The sequence below is a fragment of the Oryctolagus cuniculus genome, chromosome 3 (genome assembly GCF_964237555.1).
Source record: "Oryctolagus cuniculus chromosome 3, mOryCun1.1, whole genome shotgun sequence".
NCBI lineage: Eukaryota > Metazoa > Chordata > Mammalia > Lagomorpha > Leporidae > Oryctolagus > Oryctolagus cuniculus.
In genome coordinates, this window is record NC_091434.1 from 19,920,713 (window position 1) to 19,945,425 (window position 24,713).

At 57.6% G+C, this 24,713-nt stretch overlaps 1 protein-coding gene and 1 long non-coding RNA gene across 4 annotated transcripts; both read right to left on the minus strand.

The window, feature by feature from the left end:
* Window positions 1–251: 251 nt before the first annotated feature.
* STK11IP (serine/threonine kinase 11 interacting protein) lies at window positions 252–23,237 on the minus strand. Of its 3 annotated transcripts, XM_051848117.2 has the most exons (25): window positions 23,114–23,236; window positions 22,865–22,950; window positions 19,864–20,069; window positions 19,613–19,687; window positions 18,686–18,781; window positions 17,529–17,636; window positions 17,348–17,419; window positions 9,587–9,713; window positions 9,271–9,374; window positions 9,074–9,169; window positions 8,861–8,902; window positions 8,546–8,692; window positions 8,273–8,357; window positions 7,436–7,798; window positions 7,095–7,300; window positions 6,692–6,808; window positions 6,455–6,611; window positions 4,252–4,482; window positions 4,057–4,160; window positions 2,837–2,931; window positions 2,575–2,753; window positions 2,302–2,383; window positions 2,058–2,128; window positions 1,328–1,563; window positions 252–668 (listed from the first exon to the last, which is right to left on the minus strand). In XM_051848117.2, exons 2-25 carry the CDS (start codon window positions 22,923–22,925, stop codon window positions 519–521), a joined length of 3,210 nt encoding a protein of 1,069 aa, XP_051704077.2. In that variant the 5' UTR covers window positions 22,926–22,950; window positions 23,114–23,236; the 3' UTR covers window positions 252–518. The 3 variants fall into 3 exon arrangements, 2 of the variants coding, with proteins under 2 accessions (XP_051704077.2, XP_051704078.2); XM_051848118.2 differs by lacking the exons at window positions 17,348–17,419; window positions 17,529–17,636; XR_007920276.2 differs by lacking the exons at window positions 252–668; window positions 2,302–2,383 and having other exon boundaries at window positions 1,486–1,563; window positions 23,114–23,237.
* LOC138849156 (uncharacterized) lies at window positions 9,714–17,341 on the minus strand. The gene is made up of 2 exons (XR_011387565.1): window positions 17,142–17,341; window positions 9,714–14,850 (listed from the first exon to the last, which is right to left on the minus strand). It is a non-coding gene; the product is annotated as an uncharacterized lncRNA (long non-coding RNA).
* Window positions 23,238–24,713: the final 1,476 nt, after the last annotated feature.

A 24,713-nucleotide genomic window follows, 5' to 3' on the forward strand; every position in this document is an offset into this window, starting at 1 on the left:
AATCCAACCCGCCCCGCTCTGTGGCAGCAAGCTTACGCCAGGTACAAAATGGGCCACTGCAGCTTGCTGGCCAGGTGCCCACATAAGCTGGGGCCATGCGGAGTGTGCCTGGAGATGGGGTGTTGCAGCACCAACACGGCTGCTTGGGGGTCCCCACTGGGGAAGAGTTACACGCAGAGCAGTTTGTTGAAAAGGTTAGGGACGTGGCTGGCCCATGAGTGACGTACCTAAGTACCACCACCCACAACACCTGCAATGGAAACAACTTTATTGATACCTGAGAAAAAGTGCAGGAGAAACATGCCTACCAACCACTTGGCCTGACTCCTTGGGCCAGCCGTGCCAGAGGCCAGACCATTTCTCTAGCCCTTCCCTTAACCACGGGTCACTTGGTGTCTCACTGGCCAGCGCCCAGAGGCTGCAGAAGTCTCCAGCCAGAGTCCGGATGCCAGATGCAGAGTTCAGGAGAAGTATCTGTGGCTTGGCTCACGCTCTAGGTCATAACCAGAGAGGCAGTGTCAACGGTCAAGGTCCAGGGCCTCTTGGGTCACCGTCCGTAGTCCAATGGAAAACAACTCCTCCCAGGGCTCCCGGATCCAGGCCAGCAGGGCTGTCAGCTGCTCCCGACACACAACACGCAGTGCCCAAAAGCTCTCCAGCCGCGACACCTGGCAGGCCAAGCAGTTAGCTGGGTGAGAGACAGGGAGAACTCCCAGGCGGGGATGGGGAGGCCAGGGAGGACTCACCACCCCTCCTTGGCTCATCTCCTTCCCAAGCCTGTATCAGTTCCCATAAAGGACCCCTGACTCTGAACTTTGTGAACTGAACCCAGTCAACAGTTACAGGAAGCCCCCAGAGGGCCTCCAGGTTTATCAACTCATCTCCTTCCCCTTCCCGATGTAGCGGAAGTTCTACAGTCAGTTCCAAGGAATCGCACGGGCTCAATTCCTGCTAATGTCCGCAAGCCTATTTCCTCATCTGTGAAATGGAACTAGAGACAGTCCTTCCTCCTCCTGTGGCCGTGGAGCTCACAGCCGTGCGCAGCAGGCCCAGCTGGCACAGGGCAAGCAGCCGGGGCCTCAGGAAAGGCCTCCCACAACCAAGTGGCTCAAGTCCTGGGTGTCCACACTGCCAGCTGCCCCGCGCTCCCCCTGCTGCTCACCCGCACCTGGGGCGATCCCAGGTCCCCATTCTGGCTCCGCGTCCCCTTCACCAACTGTCCAGCCCTCAGTTCCATCCTGGCTCCGATCCCCAGCTTCCCCAGACCCATTTCCCCACCCTGTCCTCAGAGCCCATGCCCTCTGCCGTCCCGCCCACACACACACACCTCATCGTAGAAGACCAGGCGCAGCGCCTCCGGGGCTGTGCGGTAGAGCAGCACGGAGCTCAGGCTGCTCAGGGGCTGCTGCCCCCGGACGTGCAGGGAAGGGCCCAGCCCCGATGCGGGGGCCTTCTCAGAGGCTTCACCCGAAGCTGCTGGAAGAGGGGGCTCTGCCGCATCCTCGTCTAACAGGTACAGGGTGGACAGAGTCAGCAACAGGGACACGGGGCACACAGAGGGGCCTGGAGGGAGAGAGGCAGGGTAAGATCCAGAGCAGAAGGCCATCGAGGGCCCAAGTCCCCGTGCGGCTCGGGAGGAACCGTTCACAGGGCTGGACGAAGAACAGCCTGTGCCCCAGGGGCAAGACCCTCCCCTTCCGAACGCCAGGGATCTGCAGTCTCCAGACCTCTGAGGCTCCACATAGGGGAGCCTGTGCCGGCCCCCACCCAGCTCCAACAAGGGTCCCTCCCCGGCCCCAGCTTCTCCGACAGGACAAGGCAGAGCAGACTCATGATCTGCCCGACGTCAGGGACAGCCAGGACCCCAAAGCACAGGTCTCTGAGGACACAGGCGCCTTCCAGGCCCCCCCGAGAAGCGGGACCACCAGGGCCACCACTGGAGTCCAGCCAGGGGTCCAAGGAAGGCCAGGATCCACCAAGTGCCAGTTGTTACGGGGGCACCGCAGAGGCTGATGGGTACAGAGACTGGGGGCCCAGCTGCCGCACACAGCCCTGACCTTCCACCAGGAACGCCCGGAGGTAGAAGAACTGGGGGGCCTCCGACGAAGCGTCTTTTCCTAGCAGTGGCCTAGGAGGAACGTGGCAGACGTGGGCAGGTCAGCTGGTGGCGGCGGAAGGGTGCGAGGGGCAGCGGGAAGGAAGCATGGTGGCTGGGTCAGGAGGAACCCATGGGGCGGTGTGGGCATGAGGACAGGTGGCAGGACCATGTCCAGGGAGAGAGGGCCTGGGCACCAAACCCACCAGAGCCGGTGCTGTGGGGTCACCTCCTCCTCCCTGGCGCTGATGCAGTTCCTCCGGGTAGGGGGCAGAGACCCCAGGACATCTGCACAGAGCCAGCCAGAAGCCTCAGCAGGCTCTGCTCTGCTGTAGCCCAGCCCTCCACCTCTTAGTACCTTCCCATTCTCCGTAGTCCTTGACTTCAGAAACTTGTACAAGCTCCACTGTCACTGTCACCATCACAGGGTGCCAGACCCGGGCAGCGCAGCCCCACCCCCGGCCCCTCCCCTGTCTCACCCATGAGCTCCTCTAGGAAGACCCGGCAACGCCTGGCATCTCGGGGCAGCAGCACACAGCCTCCCGCCCCAGCCGCCCACTCCAGCCGCAGGCTCTGTCCTGCCAGGCCCAGCTCTATGTCACTCAGATCCTGCAGCGGAATGGCCAGGGTCGGCTGCAGCCAGCCAGCCGGAGGCCCGCTGTGGAGAGAGACGGGGCAGGTGTCAGAGAGTGAGGACAGAGATGGGGAGGGAGGCCCCGGCCATGCCCCCAGCTAACTCACCGGATCTCCCCCGTCACCTTCAACAGGTAAAGCCTGTGATCAGACACGACCACGAGGCACGGGAATTCCGTGTGGCCGGCCAGCACCACGGGCACCTAAGGGAAGAGGAAGTCATTAGTGCAGGAGAAGGGGACTGAAAGCTGGCCCGCTCTCCCTGCTGCGATGCCACCGTGAGCCCCTGCCCGGCTCAGACCCTAGTGCTTCCCCTCTGTCACCTCACCGCCCCCAGCCCACCCGCCACACTCTGCCAGCCAGTTCCAAAGCACAAAGCCGTCAGGTCCTCCAGTGCTCCCAGCAGTCCTCAGCACCAAGGCCAAATCTCTAGCAGCCACACTGGCGCCTCTCCCCAGGCCACCCGCCCTGCTCCCTGGCCCTCCCGCCTCCCTTCCTCCTTCACCTGCGACATCCTTGTCCTCCCTACTTTGAAGATTTATTTTATTCATTTGAAAGGCAGAGAGAGAGAGCGATCTTCCATCCACTGGTTCACTCCCCAAATGGGATCAAAGCCAGGAGCCAGGAGCTTCCTCCAGGTCTCCCACAGGGGTGCAGGGGACCAAGGACTTGGGCCATCCTCCGCTGCTTTCCCAAGTGCATTAGCAGGGAGCTGGGAACCAGTGCCTAGATGGGATGCTGGCACTATAGATGGCGGCTTTACCTGCTACGCCACAACACCAGCCCCTCCTGCCACCCTACTTCTAACTCATGCTTCAACACTGAGCTTAGGCAGCACCTCCAAGGCAGGCTCCTGAACTCACGGAGCACCAGATGCCCCTTCTAGCCCTTGGCCGAACCACAGCACTTTCACGTTGCACAATCGTCATCCGCTCCTTACCCCGGACTCTAAGATCAAGGGCAAGACAGGCTTAGCCTCCTTAATGTCTTTCACATATCAGGTGCTCAACAAACAGGCCTAACGCACTGTGTATTTGTGAGGGTACAGGAGGCCCCACGTCCTGAGCACCAGGGGCTGCACCGAGCAGCTTACGGACATCGGCTCTCGTGCTGCCACTCTGCGAGGCAAGTGTGGTCCCGTGGAGAAAGGTGGCCACTGAGACTCAAATACAGCCACGTGTGCCCACAGCCAAGGAAGGGAGGCTGGAGTTGAAACCAGGAGCTGGATCTGATCCCTCCAGAGCCCCCGACCCGGCTCGACTTGCCGTGGTGGAAGCAGTGCACACCAGGGCCAGTCAGAGGCACGGGCAGTGTCAGGTGTCACAGACCTTGACGCAGCATTGGAACTCCTCCTGGGCATCGCCGAACACCTCGACATCCAGGAAGAGCCGGAGCCGGTGGTCCACGGAGCGCAGGCCACAGCGCTCAAGGGCTGGGGGCAACCAGTGGACCATCAGCTGCCTCTGGCAGTCCAGGGCTCCATCTCCACTTCCAACCCACTCTTGGCTGTCACCTGTACTCACGGGGGCTGAGGCTCCAGCTGCTGCGGGTGTGGGTGATCGGTGGCTGGGGTGGGACGCCGTCAGCCCCATCAAGGTGGTCGCCGTGGCCAGAGGGGTCACAGACAGGGCTCAAGGACTGACAGGGAACCGGCGACAGCTCTCCCTGCTCCTGCTCCCAGGTAGGGGTTGTCCCAGACAGAGCCAGAAGAACCACATGGTCACTACCACAGTGTGGACACACAGCAGGAGATTCTGCGGGGAAGGGCGGACCCAGGCCCTGTGAGCCTCCCGCACACAGCACAGCAGCCCGCACCACTCCACGGCACTCCCCGCCCACCTCAGGCCTCCCAGTGTGGCATCTCCAGCCTCAGAACTGCACCATAACCCGAGCCCTGCAACTCCTTCCCCCGGCACAGGTGCTGACTCAGCAGGCCCCGTCCCCACGAGGCACACGCTAACCCACAGCCTCCTCAAATACACCCCACCTTCTTTTTTTTTTTTTTTTTTTTTTTTTTTTTGACAGGCAGAGTGGACAGTGAGAGAGAGAGAGACAGAGAGAAAGGTCTTCCTTTTGCCGTTGGTTCACCCTCCAATGGCCGCTGCAGCTGGTGCACTGCGGCCGGCGCACTGCGCTGATCCGATGGCAGGAGCCAGGTACTTATCCTGGTCTCCCATGGGGTGCAGGGCCCAAGTACTTGGGCCATCCTCCACTGCACTCCCTGGCCACAGCAGAGAGCTGGCCTGGAAGAGGGGCAACCGGGACAGAATCTGGCGCCCCGACCGGGACTAGAACCCGGTGTGCCGGCGCCGCTAGGCGGAGGATTAGCCTAGTGAGCCACAGCGCCGGCCTACACCCCACCTTCTCATCACAAATTGGCCCCAACTCAACCGAACCCTGCTCTAGTCCCATCCCCAGCCTTGGGCTGACCAAGTACCTCTGTGCTACCAGCCATGTCTGAACACCAAAATCAACAGCTGAAGGACTCTAGTGACAGCTTTGGGCCCGATCCCTGACCCTATGAATGGCGCTGCAGCCAAAGCCAGGTCACAGGGACTCACTGAGCCTGGCTCCTCATCTGCAGAACGGGGATGCCAGGGCAGGGGGGACGGCTGCAGGGAAGGGCACAGAGGCCAGGACACCGCGCAGCAGTGAGGAGAAAACACCGAGCAGCTGCACGGTGTTGGGCATGCACTAGAGTGCAGGCCAGTGTCAAACTCCCTCTCTCCCATCTTGCAAACAAACAGAGGAAAGACTAAACAATTTACACCTGCTGTCCAAGGCCACCTGGCTGCAGGAGATGACAGCCACGGCCAAGTCAGGGAGACCTGCCTCATGCCAGGTGTTGTGCCTGGTGCCTTCGTGTGGCCTCCAAATCCCCTAGGAGCGTCCCGGTGCGGGGCACTTTGTTCAGAGGAGGTAACTGATGCTCACATAAAAGGAGTCCCTGGCACAGAGAGTGATCGCTAATAATGCCACCACAGAAGGAACCCGAGGCCACAGGGCCCCAAGGAGCGGCACCAGGGCGCAGGAGGGCTGGGACTATTTCAGTCGTCCACACTGTGCTGTGGGGCCTGCAGCCGACTGGACCGGCTGAGGCTGGGGAACAGAGCACGGCTCCACTTTCTGAACAAAATGTAAACCCCTGCTTCAGCTGCTGCTGGAAAGGAGGGGGGCTAATAAAAATCAGGCACCCCGACAAAGCTGTGCTCAAGACTACTTTCTTCTTCAAAGACACCGCCTTTTGAGCGGCCTACAGTGGAAAAAACCTGCTGCAAATAACAGACTAGAAGAGCCACAAGGCACTATTTGGTATCAAGCGGCTTCCAAAGTCAGCCAGGGAGGACACACCAGCAGCCAAACTCGCTCTGGGGGCAGCACCAGAACCCAATCCTGCGGGGAGGGCTCCTCGGGGTTCACGTCGTTTCTGAAGCGCAGCCCGAGGAGCCAGAAAGCCTTCAGGTCATGAAGAAATAATGTTGCAGCAGCTACAGAGGCGACACTTCCTGACTAGAGGGGAAAAACAGTTTCTCCTTTTCTTGTTCATTTTCTTTCTTGAAAAGGTTAGCAGCAGGTTTTAGTTCCCCTTCCAACAGAACAGTCGCTCCCCGCCCCCTCGCGCCCTTCCTCCCTGGGGCTCTCCCACCCCCTCCCAGCCCCACCCACAGCCACCTTCCCTGCAGCGGGGAGGGCTGTGGGCAGCGAGGTCAAGGGCAGGCCTGGTACCTGTCATTCGGAACAGAGGCCTCCAGCCTTCCTCACTGTGGGGCTTGAACTCACGGCCACAACGCAGACACTGGAATCTGCCCCCCCGCAGGTCCCTGGCTTCCCCCAGCTGCTGCTGAGCTCTGCCAGCGACTGGGCTCAGCACGGCAAGCAGCTCCTGCCAGAGGGGGTTAGGGGGCAGCTGGGGGCAGGAACTCCCATGCCCCAAAGCCTCCCAGGCCTGCTCCAGCCCCTCACCTGGGCAGCCACGTGAGCATCGGGCTCCAGCACCGCATAGCGACGCAAGCGCCGGTCAGGGCAAATGTAGGAGAAGTGCAGCACGAGGACGGGGGCCCCAGGGGGCAGGCCTGAGCCCTGCGCAGGAAGAGGGGGTCAGGTGAAAGCCGTGGTGGAGTGGGGGTGTCAGGGTGGGACCAGTGTTGCCCTGAGAGCTCGGAGGGAAACAGGCTCTCGGGACCCCGTCCAAGGGCCCGTGCTGACATCCAAGCTGCAGCGTGGATCTCCACTCCTCAGCCCAGCCCCTAAGCCACCCTCACACAGGCTTCGTCCCCCAAGCATCCCGCTCGGCTCCGAGTGCCCTGAGGGAGTACGGTCCAGGGCCCGGCACGCACTGACAGCCACGCTGAGGACGCCCCCTCACCTCGGGCTCTGGCTCTTGCTGGCTTGGCGTCTCGGGCTCTACCTCAGCGGCCTCCAGACACTGGAGCTCCAGCCGTTCCAGGGTTCGAGCCGCCTGGAGTTCCACCTCAAACAGGTGGGCAGCAGTGACCCGGAGAAAGCACTCCCGGCCCCGCACGCCCTCGGGCCCCTGCAGGGGACACACCAGCATGGGGCGGCAGAGCTCCACTGTGGAGAGACCAGGAGAGGCCTGGAGGGAGGGACAGCACCCCCGAGGCTCTGCCCTCCCACCAGTCTGCCCTGTCCCCACTCCCCGACATGCGCATCACTTAGCCAGCTTCCCCACGGCCACGCGGTGCCCACCTGCTACTTCCTTCTGGGCCTGCTCCTCTTCCTCCTTTGCTTCCTCCTCTTCCTCCTGTTCCGCCCCCTCCTCGTCCTCCTGCGGCTCTGCCCCCAACCTGCCCTCCTCTGACATTTCTGGGGGTGACTCCTCGGGGCTTGTGGCTCCCTTCTCTGCGGGCAGAAGGCTGGGCAGGGTGCTGGACAGCGTCTCTGGATCCGGGGAGTCCAGAGGAGGTGTGCTGAGGGCGGCGGTCCTGGAGGCAGCAGGAACGGGGCTCCCAGAGGTCTCCAGGTGGCTCCGGTACTGCAGCCAGTCACAGCCAAAGCGCTCCCGGAAGCTGTTCAGGAGCTCCAGCTCCCGGTGCTGCTGCACAAACCATTCTGGGGGGGTGGGGGGGCAGAGCTGAGTAAGCCCAGCCTCTTCTCCTGGGCGCGCCTCTGCGAGCAGCACCCGGCTGTGCACGGGGCAGCAGCGTTCCCTCAGCGGCGCGTCCCCGGGCGCGCTCTGGAACGCTGCTCGAGATTCGCAGGACACAGTCCTGCATCTAAGCTCCTGAGACGGCCTTCAGGGAAGAAGCGTGGATGCTCAGCCTAGCGTTTCCCAAACTCATCTGGCCACGAGATCCATTTCCTACACGGCTGCGACCCATCTCAACGTTAATGATCCCTGAAACCCTCCGGCAAACGCTGCCCAGGACATTCACTTCTTTCCTTAACCCAGGAGAGAGGAGGGAAGACCCGAGACCCTCTACAGTGTTCCGACCCACCTGAAAACAGCTTCTCCGACCAGGCCCTCACCTGACTCGGAGGGCAGAGAGAGCTGGGCGGGGCGGGAGGGGCGAGGGGCCGACTTACCGGCAGGGGAGGGCTCCAGAGTCCGCGGCTCCGGGTCTGTGTCGCTGGGCTCAGAGATGCTGGCCCGCCTCACGCGCACTCGGCTCTGAGGGCAGGCAGAGGGACTGAGCTCTACAAAAGCCAGGGCTGCCAGGTCCACCACCTGTGGCCACCCCCCACTGACAGCCACTGGCAAGGTAAGGCCTCCCTACTACTACTCCCTGACCACAGAGAAGCCAGGGACACAGGGACAGACCCAACCCCAGACACAAGGCGATCAAAAACGCCACTGACCTTAACCTTCCGAAGTGGGGGCTGGGTCACAATGCCCCCTGAGGAGAGGCTGTCACTCAGCTCAGGGCCACCTGAGGTTTCGGTCACACTCCCTGCTACCCAGGGCACAGGTGGGGCAGACGGGCCAAGCCCCAAAGAAGCAGGGGTCTGGCATGTGACATGGAAGAAGAGACAGTTTGGGGCCATGGAGCACCCATGCCCCACCCACGCCAACCAAGGATGTCCAGGAAGACGCCCTGCCACCCCAGCTCCCCATCGGCACCCTCCCTTCACAGCATTCCTTGTCACCCGGCTCCCCTGCCCCACCGCACTGACCTGGAAGTCCCTCGGTGACAAGACCCGGCCATCAAGAAGGAACTGAACAGAGACAAAGAGGAGACGGAGAGCTGGGGTGGGTCAGCTAGCTACTGAACAAAGAGTAAACATGGGGTTCAGTCCCAGGCCCCTCCCCAGGGACAGCAAGAGTGGGCGGGGGAGGCGGGACTAGGCAGGAAAGGGAAAGCAGAGGGACACCGGGCAGTCACTCACACCAGGAGCAGCATCCCTGGCCCGCGGTGACAGGTACTGGACAGTGGTGGCTCGGTGCTCGGGGTGGAACCACAGAGGATTCCCCTCCAGGTAGAGCTGAGAGGCAGGATGAGAGGATGACGGGTGCCTGGGACCTGCCCCGTGGGAGGAAGGCACCAGCCTCCCGTCCAGGGGCAGAGGGCCCAGCCACAACTCACCTTGCGGAGCTCAGTCAGCAGCCACAGCGGCGACAGCTCCCTGTGTCCTTCCAGCAGGTTGTACGCCACATCCAGGTGCCGCAGGTTCCTCAGCTGCTCCAGGCCTGGGGCGGGGGCGAGAAGGGAGGAAGGGCGTGGGGGTGCGAGGATAGGGGGGTGCTGAGAGACACACCCTCACGGCTCAGGCCCACTCCGAACCCTCAGGAGGCTCAGAGGCACGTGGTCCCCAGGCCACCTGCAGGACCACTGCCCCCTCCACCGCACCCCCGCCGCACTCGCACTCCCCTCCCCATTGGCCCCTGTGCCCCAGGCTCACCACGCAGGCTCTGAAGCTCATTGCCTCGCAGGATCAAGATCCCCAGAGCAGCCCCGGAGGGTCCCATTCTCGGCACCAAATGCAGGCGGTTATAGGAGATGTCCAGATGGCAGAGCTCAGACAAATCCTGGCAGGGCCAGGGAAACAAAGACTCCCCTTGACCAAAAGCTAGTCAGACACCTCGGAGCAGACTTCTCTCGGCCTCAACCTCCCCTAAAAAACTGTCGTCTCTGGCACAAACCGTTTCCTCCCCCACCACGCCCACCCGCCCCGCGGAAAGACTTGAACAGACACTAGCGCGGTTCCCAACAGCTCAAGGCCACAGCCCCAGCATGGCCCCAGCAGCCCACTTAAGTTCCTGCCTAGGAAACTGAGGCTGCCAAAGATTTTATTTGTTCCAGCCAACGTCTGAGCACGGGACCCCTGTCTCCTGGTCTCTGTGGGAGGTCTGGGCCTAGTTTGGATAAGGGCCAGTCAATCAGCAAACCTAATGGGTTTTACCAGACCAACGTTCCCTTCCTGCTCTTTGCAAATCACTGCCCTGGCTCTGCTCAGGCCCCACCGCACCCCTTTCTCACTCTCCCTCTAAGATGCTGTGGCCAGGGCTGGTGAGGTGGCATAGCAGGTTAAACTTCTGCCTGAGGCGCTGGCATCCCACATGGGTGCCGGTTTCACTTCCGGCTGCTCCACTTCCAAACCAGCTCCCTGCTGACGGCCTGGGAGAGCAGTGGAAGATGGCTCAACCGGGACAGAATCCGGCACCCCAACCGGGACTAGAACCCGGTGTGCCGGCGCCGCAAGGTGGAGGATTAGCCTATTGAGCCACGGCGCCGGCTCAAGTGCTTGGGCACCCTTCGTGGGAGACCTAGGAGAAGTTCCTGGCTCCTGTTTTTGAATCACCTCAGATCTGGCCATTGCAGCCATTTGGGAAGTGAACCAGCAAATAGAAGTCCTCTCTGTAACTCTGCCTCTCAAATAAATAAACGAATCTTTAAAATTAATTTTAAAAAAAGATGCTGTGACTGTGCATAGAGGTGGAAGGTGGACTTCAGCCCACCCCCGACCCTCTTCCCTCTACAACACAGTAGCTGACTACTGATGAACACCCGTCTTCACCCACACCCAGCTGTGACGGCCACCTGGCAGCAAGACTCAGATGGGAGGAGAGCCGTCACTGGGCCCCGGGCCTCTCCCCCAGGACCCAGGGTGCACCTTTGAAGGCTCTGCTTCACTCCTGCCTGATGAGTGGCAGACCCACTGCTGAGCAGACTCCTCACCCAGCGCCTGGGACGAAGGGCCACCAGGCAGTGAGACGGACTCTGCCTCGAGGTGAGAGTCCCAGCTGTGTCTCAAAGTCCCTCCTGGGCTGGAAGTTCTCCCTCACTCTGCTTCCAGGGACAATCCACTCACTCCCCGATTCCTGTTCTTGCTTCTTGAACCTGCTCCTCCCAGGAGCTCCCTGGTTGCCAGAGACGCCTGTCGACTACATGCTTCCCCACTCCTGCTGGCCTGACTTTACTGAGGAGATTCTGGAACTTCCACGGTTTCTTCAGGAACCAAGATCTTCCAAACTGCATCTGTAAAACCTCTCCCTTAGGGGCCAGCATGGTGTCATATCGGGTGAAGCCACTGCCTGCAACGCTGGCCTCCCATATGGGTGCCAGTTCAAGCCCCAGCTATTCCACTTCCAATCCAGCTCCTTGCTAATGCGCCTGGGAAAGCAGTAGAAGATGGTTCAAGTCCTTGGGCCCCTGCACCCAAGTGGGAGACCCAGAAGAAGCTCCTGGCTCCTGGCTTTGGATCGGTGCAGCTCTGGCCATTGTGGCTAATTGGAGAATGAATCAGCAGATGGAAGACTTCTCTCTCTGCATCTCCTCTCTCTGTGTAACTCTGACTTTCAAATAAATAAATAAACCTTTAAAAAAAAAAAAGCTCTCTTTTATTAAAAAAAATATGTTCCACCAAAGCAAACTTAAAAAGCCTGTGTAGTTGGGCCGGTGCCATGGCTCAACAGGCTAATCCTCTGCCTTGCGGCGCCGGCACACCGGGTTCTAGTCCCGGTATGGGCGCCGGATTCTGTCCAGGTTGCCCCTCTTCCAGGCCAGCTCTCTGCTGTGGCCCAGGAGTGCAGTGGAGGATGGCCCAAGTCCTTGGGCCCTGCACCCCATGGGAGACCAGGAGAAGTACCTGGCTCCTGGCTTTGGATCAGCATGATGTGCTGGCCGCAGCGCGCCAGCCATGGCGGCCACTGGAGGGTGAACCAACGGCAAAAAGGAAGACCTTTCTCTCTGTCTCTCTCTCTCACTATCCACTCTGCCTGTCCAAAAAAAAAAAAAAAAAAAAAAAGCCTATGTAGTTAATTACAATTCTCACCGCACCTATGCAACTAAGCAGGTCCAATCTAATGAGACCAGGCTGATTTTGTAAATCATCTTACTGTCTCATCAAGGGGGAAAGTGGCGACTACAGAGAAAACTTGCATGCCTCAACTAAACAGAGTATTTACATACCCTTACGGGTTACTAGATTCTAGTCCTGTTTGTTTTTTCTTTTTTCTTCTTTGAGATTTGTTTATTTTAAAGGTAGAGTTGCAGAGACAGAGACACAGAGAAATGTTCCATCCACCAGGTCACTGCCCAAATGGCCACAACAGCCAAGGCTGGGCCAGGCCAAAGCCAGGAACTCAGAGCTCCACCTGAGTGGCAGGAACCCAAGCCACCTTCTGCTGCCTTCTCCATTGCATTGGCAGGGAGCTGGACTGGAAGCCGGGAGCCAGGACTTGAAATGGTGCTCCGATATGGTATCTTGGCATATGGTTTAACCCACTGGGCCACAGGCCTCCTAGTACTGTTCATTCTCTTTGAGGTTTGATTATCTACTACTAATAAAAGTGGACTGGGTCCTGGTTTACACATTCTGTCAGCCCTTACCAAGTTCTCAATTCTTCCAATTTGCTTCAGTATTTGGCTACAATTCTCCAAACTAACATTTCTGGTCTTTGTCCCTCCCTCTTGAATTGGCTACACTGAAAATGAAAACCTGACTACACTGTAGCTCTGGGCTATCTTGTAGACTGTCTTCCCCCCAGAAGCTGAAAAAAGCCCCATTGAGCTGAAACTGGACTACTGATAGAAACTTGAAAGGACAGCTCATGTATGAACCACTGCATGAGACAGTCCGCGGGAATCCCTGCATCTTCCACGCTCAGATCCAGGAAAGGACCGTGAGTGTGCCACCGACGTCTGAGTCAGTGCCAGAGCACCCACACCACAGCCCAGGAAATCCATCAGACTGCCACTGCCACCCTCACGCCGCCTCCCAAGAAGCTCAGAGCTCAACATCTAGAAATCTTCTCAGCTGGCTGCCTTTTGGACTCAGAAAATGGATTTATGGTCTGCTCCAACCACTGATCTTTCCTTTTCATTTCCATAGAAATGTCCTCCATTAAATGCTCACGCCATCCGGCAAATACCCTCTATTACCAGGTCTCAATATATACTTCAGTTGCTCCTTAATGAACAAAAGCTGATCAGGCAAGAAATGGATTTATGTTGTTCAGAGGAAAGACAAGTGTCTCTTCTTTCCTTGAAGAAGAAGGACTGACAAAAGATTCTCACCTTGACCAACTCTGGTGAAGGCCTTCGGACACCTCTTTCTAACTAGGCCTCGACCTTGGCCTATTAGAAACGGAAGACTGTTCAGCACAAGCTCAACAAAATTCAGAATAATTTTTTTTTCCAGGACTGGCATTATGGCACAGTGAGCTATGAGCACTGGTCAAGTCCTGGCTGCTCTACTTCTGATCAGCTCGCTGCTAATGTACTTGGGGAAGCAGAAGACGGCCCAACTACTTGGGCCCCTGCCACCCACGTAGGAGACCCAGATGGAGTTCCACGCACCTGGCTTTGAACTGGTCCAGTCATGGCTGTTGCAGCCATTTAGGGAATGAACCAGGCAATGAAAGATCATTCTCTCTCTCCCTCTCTCAACTCTTTCAAATATATAAAGTAAATCCTTTCCTTAAAAAAAAAAAAAAAAATTCCATTCTTTCCATTTCTACATTAAAGATCTTGTGAGTGTTGCAGTGTAGCAGGTTGAGTGCCACTCGGATGCCCACAGCCCATATCAGAGAGCCTAGGTTCAGGTCCCACCTCCACTGATGATCCAGCTTCCTGCTAATGCACACCCTAGGAGACGCAGGGATAACTCAATTGCTTGGGTCCCTGCCATCTACATGGCAGACCTAGACTGAGTTCCAAGTTCCAGGCTTCAGTCTGTCATAGTCCCGGAACTGAAGCAGTGAAACAGCAAACGGAAAATACATCTATCTCAATCTCTGGCACTCTGTCTTTCAAATCAATTAAAAACAAAAAACACTTCAAGAGGGAGCAGGCGCATCCAGCCTAGTGGTTAAGACGCCCACATCCCACATCAGAGTATCTGGGTTTCATTCACAGCTCCAGCGCCTGACTCCAGCTTCCTGTTAACGCAGACCTTGAGGGGGGCAGTGACGGTGGCTCAAGTAACTGGGTTCCCACCTACCATGTGGGAGACATGGACTGCATACCCAGCTCCCAGCTTGGGCCTGGCCCAGTCCCAGTTGTTGCAGGCAATTGGGGAGTGAACCAGACGATGAAAGCTCTCCGTATCTCTCTCTCTCTCCTCTCAAATAAAAAAAAGAAAAACCTTGCACAAACACTAATGTGGTTCCTAACAGCTCGGGCCCACATCTAGGAAGGCCACTTCAGTGCCCTTAAATTCCTGCCTGGGGAAACTCAAGGCCGCCAAAGAATTTACTATTCATTGCAGCCAATACCTGAAGACAGAGCCGCTTCTCTCAGTCTCTGTGGGAGGTGGGGGCCTAGCATGGACGAAGTCCAGTCAGCAAACCCAGATGGGTTTCCCATGGAACAATGTCCCCTTGCTGCTTTTTGTAAATTCCCACTTCCCCGGCTCTGCTCAGGCCTTGCTATTCTCCCATCCCACCCTCCCTTCAAAACACCCGGTCTCTTCCGCACTGACTGAGGTGGAATTTAGTTCCTGTTGCATCCTCTTCCCTAGCGTCACAGTTAATACTGAGTAACATCTGTCCATACTTCTTTAACTAGCATCCAGCTTTGTCCACCCTTGGCAGGGGGGCGGGAGAACCCAGAAGACAGGTTGTTCAGCAGCGGCTCTGCGTGTACGCACCGGGCTAAGTAACATCCAGCGCTCCTGGTAACCTCCAGCTACTCCTACGAGTTCTGCTTAACAGGTGAAGAAACCTGTCGCTCCCCCTCTTCATGGAGGAACGACACAGGACCCTGCGCTGTTCTTTCGTCTGCTCGGCCCTCCCCGGGTTTGCTGCTGGTTCTTCCCGGGTTGGCTACTATCCCTTCCACCTCCGTGGAAGGGCAGTTCCCCCTGGCCACATTCCCCACTTCCGCAGGGGAGCGGCACACCGCCGGCCAGCTCTCTCGGGGGCTGCACAGGTGTTCCTTCAGATGTTCCCCTTAGATGTTCCTAGTGCATGCCGTCTCTCTCCTCCTTTATAGTCCTCCTCCGCCAATCCTAACTCGGCTGCCCACACGCCAAGTACGCTGCTCTCCTCCAATCAGGAGCAAGTCCTACAGTTCATTGGCTGAACTGGAGGCAGCTGGGTAGAAGCTGTTTTCTTCTCTCCCAGCGCCATATTGTGGGAGAGCAGATGCATAGAATAAGTCTTAATTCCAGTAACTTAGTCTAGTCCGAATTGCTCCCCACAGATCCCCCTTTCTTTTTATTTTTTGGCGTTGATACGCGCCTGTCTTCAGTGTCCCGCGGCACACACTCTGCTCTACTTGCTAGAGTTGCCACAGGTTCTTACAAGTCCTATCAATCAGGCAAACCGAATCCGGGTCCTCTCTTCGCCATGTTGTGAGGAAGTTTTTAGGCGCTGATGCGTGCCTGTGTTCGGTGACCTGCGGCTCATACTCTGGTCGAGCCGCCTGCTGGTGCTTACCGCCTTAATCAGGCAGACCGAATCCAAGCCTTCTCATTGCAGTATTGTGGGGAGGCCTTTTTGATGTTAATTCGTGCCTGTCTTCGGTGACCTGCGGCGCATAAGCTGCTAGCCGCCCGCAGGTGCTCATCGCCTCACTAATCAGGCAGACCGAATCCAAGCCTTCTCATTGCCATGTTGAGGGGAGGCCTTTCTATTTCTCTATTTCTCTATCTCCGGGCATTCCTATTTCTCCCATTTTACTTCTATCTTCCAGCATTCCTATTTCTCTCATTTTACTTCTAAACTTCTGTTTCTCTTATCCCCGCGGCTTCCCGGCGCCCGCCCCGAGGCTGTTTCTCAGCGGCTTTCCGGCTGAGCCGCTTCAGCCCGCGTCTCTCTCATCTGCGCGGCTCGGCTTTGCGCGCACACTCCGCGGTCTCGCACTTAGCCCAGCGTTCCCTATCTACTTGTGCCCCGCACGCTCTCTCTGCGCGCGGCAGCCTCCACGAGTCACACAGCGTAGCTCACGTCTCCGCCACTAGCATTCAATCCAAGTTCCCCGGGCTAGCCTGGCGAATTCAACCCAGCTCACGTCTCCGCCCCATGATTTGGCTTCCCGTCCTTTGCTCCCCGGGCTAATCAGACGGATCCCAATCTGGCTTACGTTTCTGCTTCTGGTTTCAACTTTTCGCCCCCTATTCCCGGGCTAACTTGAGAATCCCAAAGTGGCTTTCGTCTCCGCCTCGGCCTGCCCCCCGTGGCTTCAATTTCCCTAATATTCTTCTCTACCCGGTATGTTTCCCCAAGCTTTCCTCCAACAATACTCCTCCCTCATTTCTCCTGGCCTCTCCCCACAGTCCGTATCCGAGTCTGTTTGTTCTAGCTTTCACTTTCGCTTTCGACCTTAGAGATTTCTCCCAGCTTCCCCCCGTAGTCCGTATCTGAGTCTATGCCTAGGCTTTCAATAGTTTCTTCCGGCACCTTTTTCGTCCGGCTTTTCCCTAGGCTGTTTGCTAGTCTCTCTTTCCGGTATTTTCCCATTTCTTCCCGTTTCTTCCCTCCTAAGTTTCCTATCCGTCCTAGGTTTCCTATCCGAGTCACGGCACCATTATGTCGCTCCCCCTCTTCGTGGAGGAACGACACAGGACCCTGCGCTGTTCTTTCGTCTGCTCGGCCCTCCCCAGGTTTGCTGCTGGTTCTTCCCGGGTTGGCTACTATCCCTTCCACCTCCGTGGAAGGGCAGTTCCCCCTGGCCACATTCCCCACTTCCGCAGGGGAGCGGCACACCGCCGGCCGGCTCTCTCGGGGGCTGCACAGGTGTTCCTTCAGATGTTCCCCTTAGATGTTCCTAGTGCATGCCGTCTCTCTCCTCCTTTATAGTCCTCCTCCGCCAATCCTAACTCGGCTGCCCACACGCCAAGTACGCTGCTCTCCTCCAATCAGGAGCAAGTCCTACAGTTCATTGGCTGAACTGGAGGCAGCTGGGTAGAAGCTGTTTTCTTCTCTCCCAGCGCCATATTGTGGGAGAGCAGATGCATAGAATAAGTCTTAATTCCAGTAACTTAGTCTAGTCCGAATTGCTCCCCACAAAACCAAGAAGTCACCTGGTTTGGCCCAAGTGACACCGGTCATCCGAAGTGGAGATCTGAACTCTGCTTTGTCTGATGCTAGCGCCTGAGCCCCCAAACCACATCCGCCTGGTGGTGGATGTGACCACGCCCGGGGCGAGAGCAAGTCAGAGCGCAAGGGTCCAGTTGGGAGGGTGAGGGCGCCGCCGGCGCCAGGCTGCTCACACTCACCATGAGGAAGCCCTTGCAGTCCTGGACTTGATTGTGGCTCAGGTTCAAGAAGCGCAGGGCTGACAGGAGGCGCTGGGGGATGGGAGAGGAAGCAGAGAACTGAGCCTCACTACAAGGACGCCCCACAGCCCACTGGCCCTGCTGCTAGAACCCCGTCCCTGTCCCTCCCCGAGGCACTCACCAAGGAGCTGTCTAAGGCAGTCAGTGCATTGTAGCTGAAGTCCGCGGAAAGCAGAGCCAGCCAGGGCAGGGCAGAGCAGAGGTCACCTCCACAGGCCGAGAGCAGCTCCTGAGCGGGCACACGGCAGCTCCTTACTCCACCCCACCCTCCTCTCCACACCAAGGCCATGCCCTACCATCCCGTCATTCGTGCCCCATACACTGGGCTCCATCCGCGGATGCCTGCTTAAACAGAGCCCAGGGCTTGGGCCAGCGCTGTGGTGTAGTGGGTGAAGCCGTCACCTACAGCACCGGTATCCCATATGGGCACTGGTTTGAGCCCGGGCTGCTCCACTTCTGATCCAGCTCCCTGCTAATGTGCCTGGGAAAGCAGCAGAAGATGGCCCAAGCCCTTGGGCCCCTGCCCCTGCATGGGAGACCTGAGCCAGCTCCTGGCTCCTGGCTTTGGATTGGCCCAGCTCTGGCCATTGTGGCCATTTGGGGAGTGAACCAGTGGATGGAAGATCTCTGTACCTCCCTCTCTGCCTCACAAATAAATAAATTAATTAATTAAAAAAAAAAAAACGGGATGGTGTTCTGATGTAGTAGGCTAAGCCTCCACTTGCAGTGCCCACATCCCATAAGGACACTGGTTCGAGTCCCTGCTCTTTCTCTGCCAATCCAGCTCTCTGATTAGAGTCTGGGAAAGCAGAAGACGGCCCAAGTGCTGGGGCCCTTGCACCCATGTGGGAGACTGGAAGAGGCTCCTGGTTTCTGGCTTCAGATTGGCCCAGCTCCAGCCATCGCGGCCATTTGGGGAGTGAACCAGCAGATGGAAGACCTTTTTCTCTGTCTCTTTCTCTGTCTGTAACTCTACCTCTCAAATAAATAAATAAAATCTTAAAAAAAAAAAAAAAAAGAAAGAAAGAAAGAAAAAGAAAAGCTCTCTCTGTCTTCAAGGAGTTCCCTGCAGGGAGAGGAGGAGGGCAGACACTAGGAGATTTAAGCCGGTGCTATTGGTGTAACTGTGAACGTGTGACAGGGACACGGAGCTGCGGGATGGGACAGCGAGCAAGGACACGGGAGGGAGGCAGGGGCTGGGGAAGGCTGGAGAGGACACACAGCTCGGTCTTCCGAGTCTCGCGGGACAAGGAATCAGGGCGCACTCCCCCCGCTTACCTCCAAAGCCTGGATGCTCCTGCTGCAAATCAGGGTCTCCAGCTGCGAGTAGATGGCACGGAGTCCATACAGGCAGTGGAGGGGGACACCTCGGAGCTGCGCAGGGGAGGGGCGAGGGAGGGGGCGGAGCCTCAGAGAAGACAGGCAGTGGAGGGGGACACCTCGGAGCTGCGCAGGGGAGGGGCGAGGGAGGGGCGGAGCCTCAGAGAAGACAGGCAGTGGAGGGGGACACCTCGGAGCTGCGCAGGGGAGAGGCGAGGGAGGGCAGACCCTCAGAGAAGACAGGCAGTGGAGGGGGACACCTCGGAGCTGTGCAGGGGAGAGGCGAGGGAGGGCAGACCCTCAGAGAAGACAGGCAGTGGAGGGGGACACCTCGGAGCTGTGCAGGGGAGAGGCGAGGGAGGGCAGACCCTCAGAGAAGACAGGCAGTGGAGGGGGACACCTCGGAGCTGCGCAGGGGAGGGGCGAGGGAGGGGGCAGGACCTCAGAGAAGACAGGCAGTGGAGGGGGACACCTCGGAGCTGCGCAGGGGAGAGGCGAGGGAGGGGGCAGGACCTCAGAGAAGACAGGCAGTGGAGGGGGACACCTCGGAGCTGCGCAGGGGAGAGGCGAGGGAGGGGGCAGGACCTCAGAGAAGACAGGCAGTGGAGGGGGACACCTCGGAGCTGCGCAGGGGAGGGGCGAGGGAGGGGGCAGGACCTCAGAGAAGACAAAGGCCTCATCCCCACTTCCCCTCCGGGAGCGGGAAGAAAATGACAAAGCCCCACAAAGGGTAAGGGAAGCAATAAGTGGAAAAGAGAGCGGGTACCACATACTGCACATGGTACACTTGGGCCTGGCCTCCCCACAAAAAGACGCCACCTCTTTATCTCCTAGAGGCTGCCCCAAGCTGGGTCTCATGCACCACGTGCCCCAACGCCCCTGTACCTCCAGCTGCCGAAGAGACTTGAAGGGAAAAATCTTGATGGGTCCTGGGAGGCCAGGACCAGGAACATAGACCAGCTAAAAGGAAAATACCACAGCCACTAAGGCACAGCAGGTCTCCCTCCCGGAGCCCAAGTACCTGCATCTGACAGCCACTTCTCGGCCCTGCAGATTTCTCGCCCCCTTACCCACTCCAGCCTCATCACTCTCCTGGGTGCATCCTGCCCCATCCCACCCCCCTCCGCCCCCAGCACCTTGAGGGAAAGCGTTTTCTGCAGCACATCGAAGAGGAACTGCAGCTGGAGGATGATGGGAGAGTCGGCAGGGTGGGAGGGCAGAGCCACGAAGCCTGTCTGGCCAGGGCCCCATGGCCCCAGGTACAGCTCAAATATGCGGTTCAGCTGCTGCAGCGTGCCAGTGAGCAGGCTCAGTGTGCTACAGCCAGACAGGATGGCGTCCCCTGCAGGGAGAGGGCAGACAGGAGGGAGGATGCAGTGAAAAGATCCTTCCCTTCCTTCTAAGACTTTGTCACCCCAAAGACACCTCCCCGACCCATGTCACCGATCTTCCGCTCTCGGATCAAACTTTGAACCTCCTCCCAGGCTCAGAAGTGTTCAGTGGCTCCCCCCATCTTCAACAGAGTCCTAGCTATTCAGCCTGACACATGAGATTGCTGTGCTACACAACTCTAACCCCTATTTGCACATTCTTTCACCTTCTGCTCAGATAGGCCTGGTCTGCTCGCGGCGCTGGAAATACAGCCCGCTCATTGTCGGACGCATCCCCTTCCACTGCCCCGCTCGAGACCAACCTCCTCCTTTCTTTTTTTTTTTTTATTTTTTTTTATTTTTTATTTTTGATAGGCAGCGTGGACAGTGAGAGAGAGACAGAGAGAGAAAGGTCTTCCTTTGCCGTTGGTTCACCCTCCAATGGCCGCCGCTGCAGCCGGCGCACCGCACTGATCCGATGGCAGGAGCCAGGATCCAGGTGCTTTTCCTGGTCTCCCATGGGGTGCAGGGCCCAAGCACCTGGGCCATCCTCCACTGCACTCCCAGGCCATAGCAGAGAGCTGGCCTGGAAGAGGGGCAACCGGGACAGAATCTGGCGCCCCGACCGGGACTAGAACCCGGTGTGCTGGCGCCGCAAGGTGGAGGATTAGCCTATTGAGCCACGGCGCCGGCTCAACCTCCTCCTTTCTCAATAAATCACCCTGCTGCACATTCACACGACACGCTTCTACATAAGAGGTGTTGGAAGGTTTTCTCTTGATTTCTTTTTCTGACTGGGATCGTAATATGCACATGTCAGAAACTTTCAAATAATACTACATACAGTACATTTTCTGCTGCTTTTCCAGGCACATTAGTAGGGAGCAGAATCAGAAGTGGAGCAGCCAGGAAAAGAACCAGTGCCCATAAGGCATGCTGGCACTGCATGTGGCAGCTTAACCCTCCACACCACAGTGCTGGCCCCAAGATTTACTAAATTTCAAGTCCCACCTGCAGCTGCCTTGGCAAGGCCAGACTAACGATTTCAGGGCTTTAAATGGCCCAGTCATCCTTGAAGGCATATTTGGGTCACCTTCGTATTCACCACTGCGCTGAAGGAACCCAACCATAGACTGGGCATGAAGAATTTGTTCTAACTTTAAAATAAAGTGACAGATGGCCGGCGCTGCGGCTCAATAGGTTAATCCTCCGCCTGCGGCACTGGCACCCTAGGTTCTAGTCCCGGTCGGGGTGCCGGATTCTGTCCCGGTTGCCCCTCTTCCAGGCCAGCTCTCTGCTGTGGCCAGGGAGTGCAGTGGAGGATGGCCCAGGTGTTTGGGCCCTGCATCCCATGGGAGTCCAGGAGAAGCACCTGGCTCCTGCTTCGGATCAGCGCAGTGCGCTGGCCACAGCGTGCCGGCCGCAGCGGCCATTGCGAGGGTGAACCAACGGCAAAAGGAAGACCTTTCTCCCTGTCTCTCTCTCTCTCACTGTCCACTCCGCCTGTCAAAAAATAAATAAATAAATAAATAATAAAGTGACAGAAGGAAGGGATGCTGTAGAAATACTCAGAGGCCCCACCTATTAACCCAGTTTCCCCCAATGACTGCATCGGAGGCAGCACATCAGACCACTGTACAATGTGCAGACATAGTTCTGTGTCATGTGCATAGATTCCTGCAAGCACCAGCACAAAGATCTCCCTCCCCAACCTCCTCGGAGTCACATGCTCACACATCCCAGCCGCCCGAGCCCGCAGGGCCCTATCAAACTTCTGTGAAATGAACCCATCCTACAACCCTGCACGAGGCAGCTCTGCACACTCGACACGGGGATAGCGCTGATGTGGTTCCAGGACCCTTCCCACCCTCAAAGAGCCTCCTGCTCCAGAGGAGGAAGTACAACAGGTGCACAGCACCCTGTAGCTGTAATATCATTAGCACGGTCACTGTATCATTAGTCACACAAGCCAGGAGAGAGAGATTCCCCAAAACCACCAATCTGAGTGGCAAGCAGGGAGGAGCAGCAGCTGACCTTAACTGGCAACAAGTGCCAGATGACTCTGTGGCCCTATTTACATCTCCCGAAGTGCCCAAAGAGAAGCCCCACTGACTCTGTCCTACAGGCAGGAAAACAGAGCCTCCAAGAAGTTAAGCATCTCCACTGAGGCCACATAGCTGGTGGGAAGTTGCTACTTCTGTCTAAGAGCTTGTTCTGCCAAAACTAATGCTAACCCTGCATGCGAAGGGCTCCACTGCCCGGGCAGAGGGAAGCCATCCTAATAACCACAGCTGCCGATTCTGACACTTAAAAAGAATCTACATGAGCAAGACTCTCTATGAATAGAGAAGCTGTATGAGTAATACTTCACATGAGCTAAAACGAATCATGATGTCATTCTGCGGGCGAGAAAACGTGAGGCTCAGAAAACCCTCTCGGGCCAACTCTGAAACTCCAAGCCAGGAGAGTCTGACTCCCCGGCTTCTGCCTACAATACACTTGGCGCCGTGCTGTACACGACGACGCTCAGTCCCCGGCAGAGTGACCACTTCCACTTCCCTCTGAGTATCAGAGACCGCGCGGAGAAAGCAGGATGGCCAGGCTTTAGACCGTCCACGATAACAAGGACACTGAAGGCAACGGCGGTGCAAACCAAGCCGGGGGACAAGTGACAGCTGGCGACCCCAGCCATCGCACCTTCGCGGCTCTCAAGGCACAGGGCACGCCCACCTCGCCCGAAGCCCAGCTCAACCGGAAGTCCACTCACCGGACTCCCGCAGCAGTCCCGCAAGTTTCCACACCACTGAGTCCCGCGGGGCGGTCGTCATGGTCACGAGACGCCGGGGGCGGAGCCTGAAAGAGGAAGTGGCAGAGTCTCCGCTGGGTGGTGGCGCCGACACCGCCCGGCGTCCGGGGCGTGGCGTGCAGGAAAATGCAAGAGAGACAAGCGAGGAAAAGTGCTCTCCGGAGTGCCCGCTCAAAGGACCAGGAGACCCTCCCGTCGGATCCTCCTTACCAGCTCCACAGCCCAGCATCTATGATGCACAGGAAGTCCCGCCCCGGAAGGAAAGGGAGCCGAGGGACTCTCCCGGAAAGCGCGTCCCGTCGCCGGAAGCCACGCCCCGAGTCGTGCGGACGTGTCAGGAGGAGGCGGGGCCGGCCGGGTTGGGCGGGGCGTCGCTCTGTGGGCGGGGTGCTGCCGGGGGTTTGGCCGCGTCCCTGGTGGACCAGTGAGGAAAAGCTGACTTCGTTTGCAGCCTGGACAAGGAAACGGTGTTTGGAGGAATGGAATTTCCTGCTAGTGAGGGAAAGCCTCATTCAAAGCGAACGCTGCTTTTCGAGTTGAAGGCGAGCGCGGCTGCCGTGGAAGTTTTTCGGTATTCGCGTGGGGCTTGCGTGGTGCCCCCACCGTGGCCCCTTTGCCGCCTTTCCCTTCCTGTCCCTGTAAACTCGTTTTTTTCCCCTGCCGCACCCTCCTGCTATTGTCCGTTGGTCAACCAACGCCCCACGTGGCCCTGTGCTTGGTTTTTCCCGCGTTTCTTCATGTTACACACGAATCATGTTGGCCAGGGTGAAAACAGCTGCGCAGAGCCGGGTTATTTGTGAAGGTCGTTCAATTAGTAACCGATCGCCCAGACTGCCAAGTTCCCCGTGTAGCTTTCCACAGGTACCTGCTCAAATGCTGATGTCAGCGCCTGAGCGACATTCAGCAAAGAAAAATGTCTTTTAGCTGATTTCTGGTTTCCAAGGAGAGTTTATGAAGTGTCCGTTTTCTACAAGGAAAATCAAAATGAGTCATAAGCCAGTTGAGAGTAGGGTCGTAGTCATCCTTATCCCAAGTTGCCAAATTTGAAAGATGTTTTGAAAAAAAAAAAAAAGATATATTTATTTGAAAGGCAGAGTTACAGCGAGAGAGAGCTTCATCTGCTCTTGGCTGCAACAGCTGAGGCTGGGCCAGGCTGAAATCAGGAGCCAGGAGTTTCTTCCTGGTCCCCCACTGGGTGCAAGGGCCCAAGACCTTGAGTCATCTAGTGGTCGCAGCACACAGCAGGGAGCTGGATGGGAAATGGAGTAGCCGGGACTCAAACTGGCACCCATATGGGATGCTGGGGTTGCAGAATGGGGCTTAACCCTAACTGCGCAGTCCGGATCTTACTTTCAGAAGACAAAATGGCGCAGCTATAAGATGCCCACTTGGGAAGCCCACATCCTGTATCACGGAGTGCCTGGGCCTGCATCCTGCCTCTGCTCCTGATTCCAGCTTCCTGCTGCTGCACACCCTGGGAAGCGATGGCTCACATAGTTAGGTCTCTGCCACCCATGAGCAAGACCCAGATTGAGTTGGAGACTCCTGGCTTCACCCAACTCCAGCCCTGGCTGTTGTGGGTCTTTGGGGAATGAGCCAGCAGATGACAGATCTCTTTGTCTGCCTGGGTCTCCCTGCTTTTCAAATAAACAGATAATGATTCAAAAAGACAAGCTGAAAAAGCATGTATGCCCATAAAGCATTCAATGGCATACTTTGTGTTCTGAGCCCAAAGCCCAGCCATTTAAAAGGCAATTAAGTGAATTATGTGGAAGTACATTGTGAACACAGAGGCTCTGTCTAGTGTAAT

What these genes read in the sequence shown, in the direction of transcription:
- STK11IP (XM_051848117.2), bottom strand. Translation starts at nt 22,925, where the DNA reads ATGACGACCGCCCCGCGGGACTCAGTGGTGTGGAAACTTGCGGGACTG. An exon ending in GGCCCAGAAGGAAGTAGCAG is followed by an intron (nt 7,301 to 7,435) that starts GTGGGCACCGCG and finishes GTCTCTCCACAG; the next exon opens with TGGAGCTCTGCCGCCCCATG. An exon ending in AGTTCCAATGCTGCGTCAAG is followed by an intron (nt 2,932 to 4,056) that starts GTCTGTGACACC and finishes CTCTTCCCTTAG; the next exon opens with GTGCCCGTGGTGCTGGCCGG.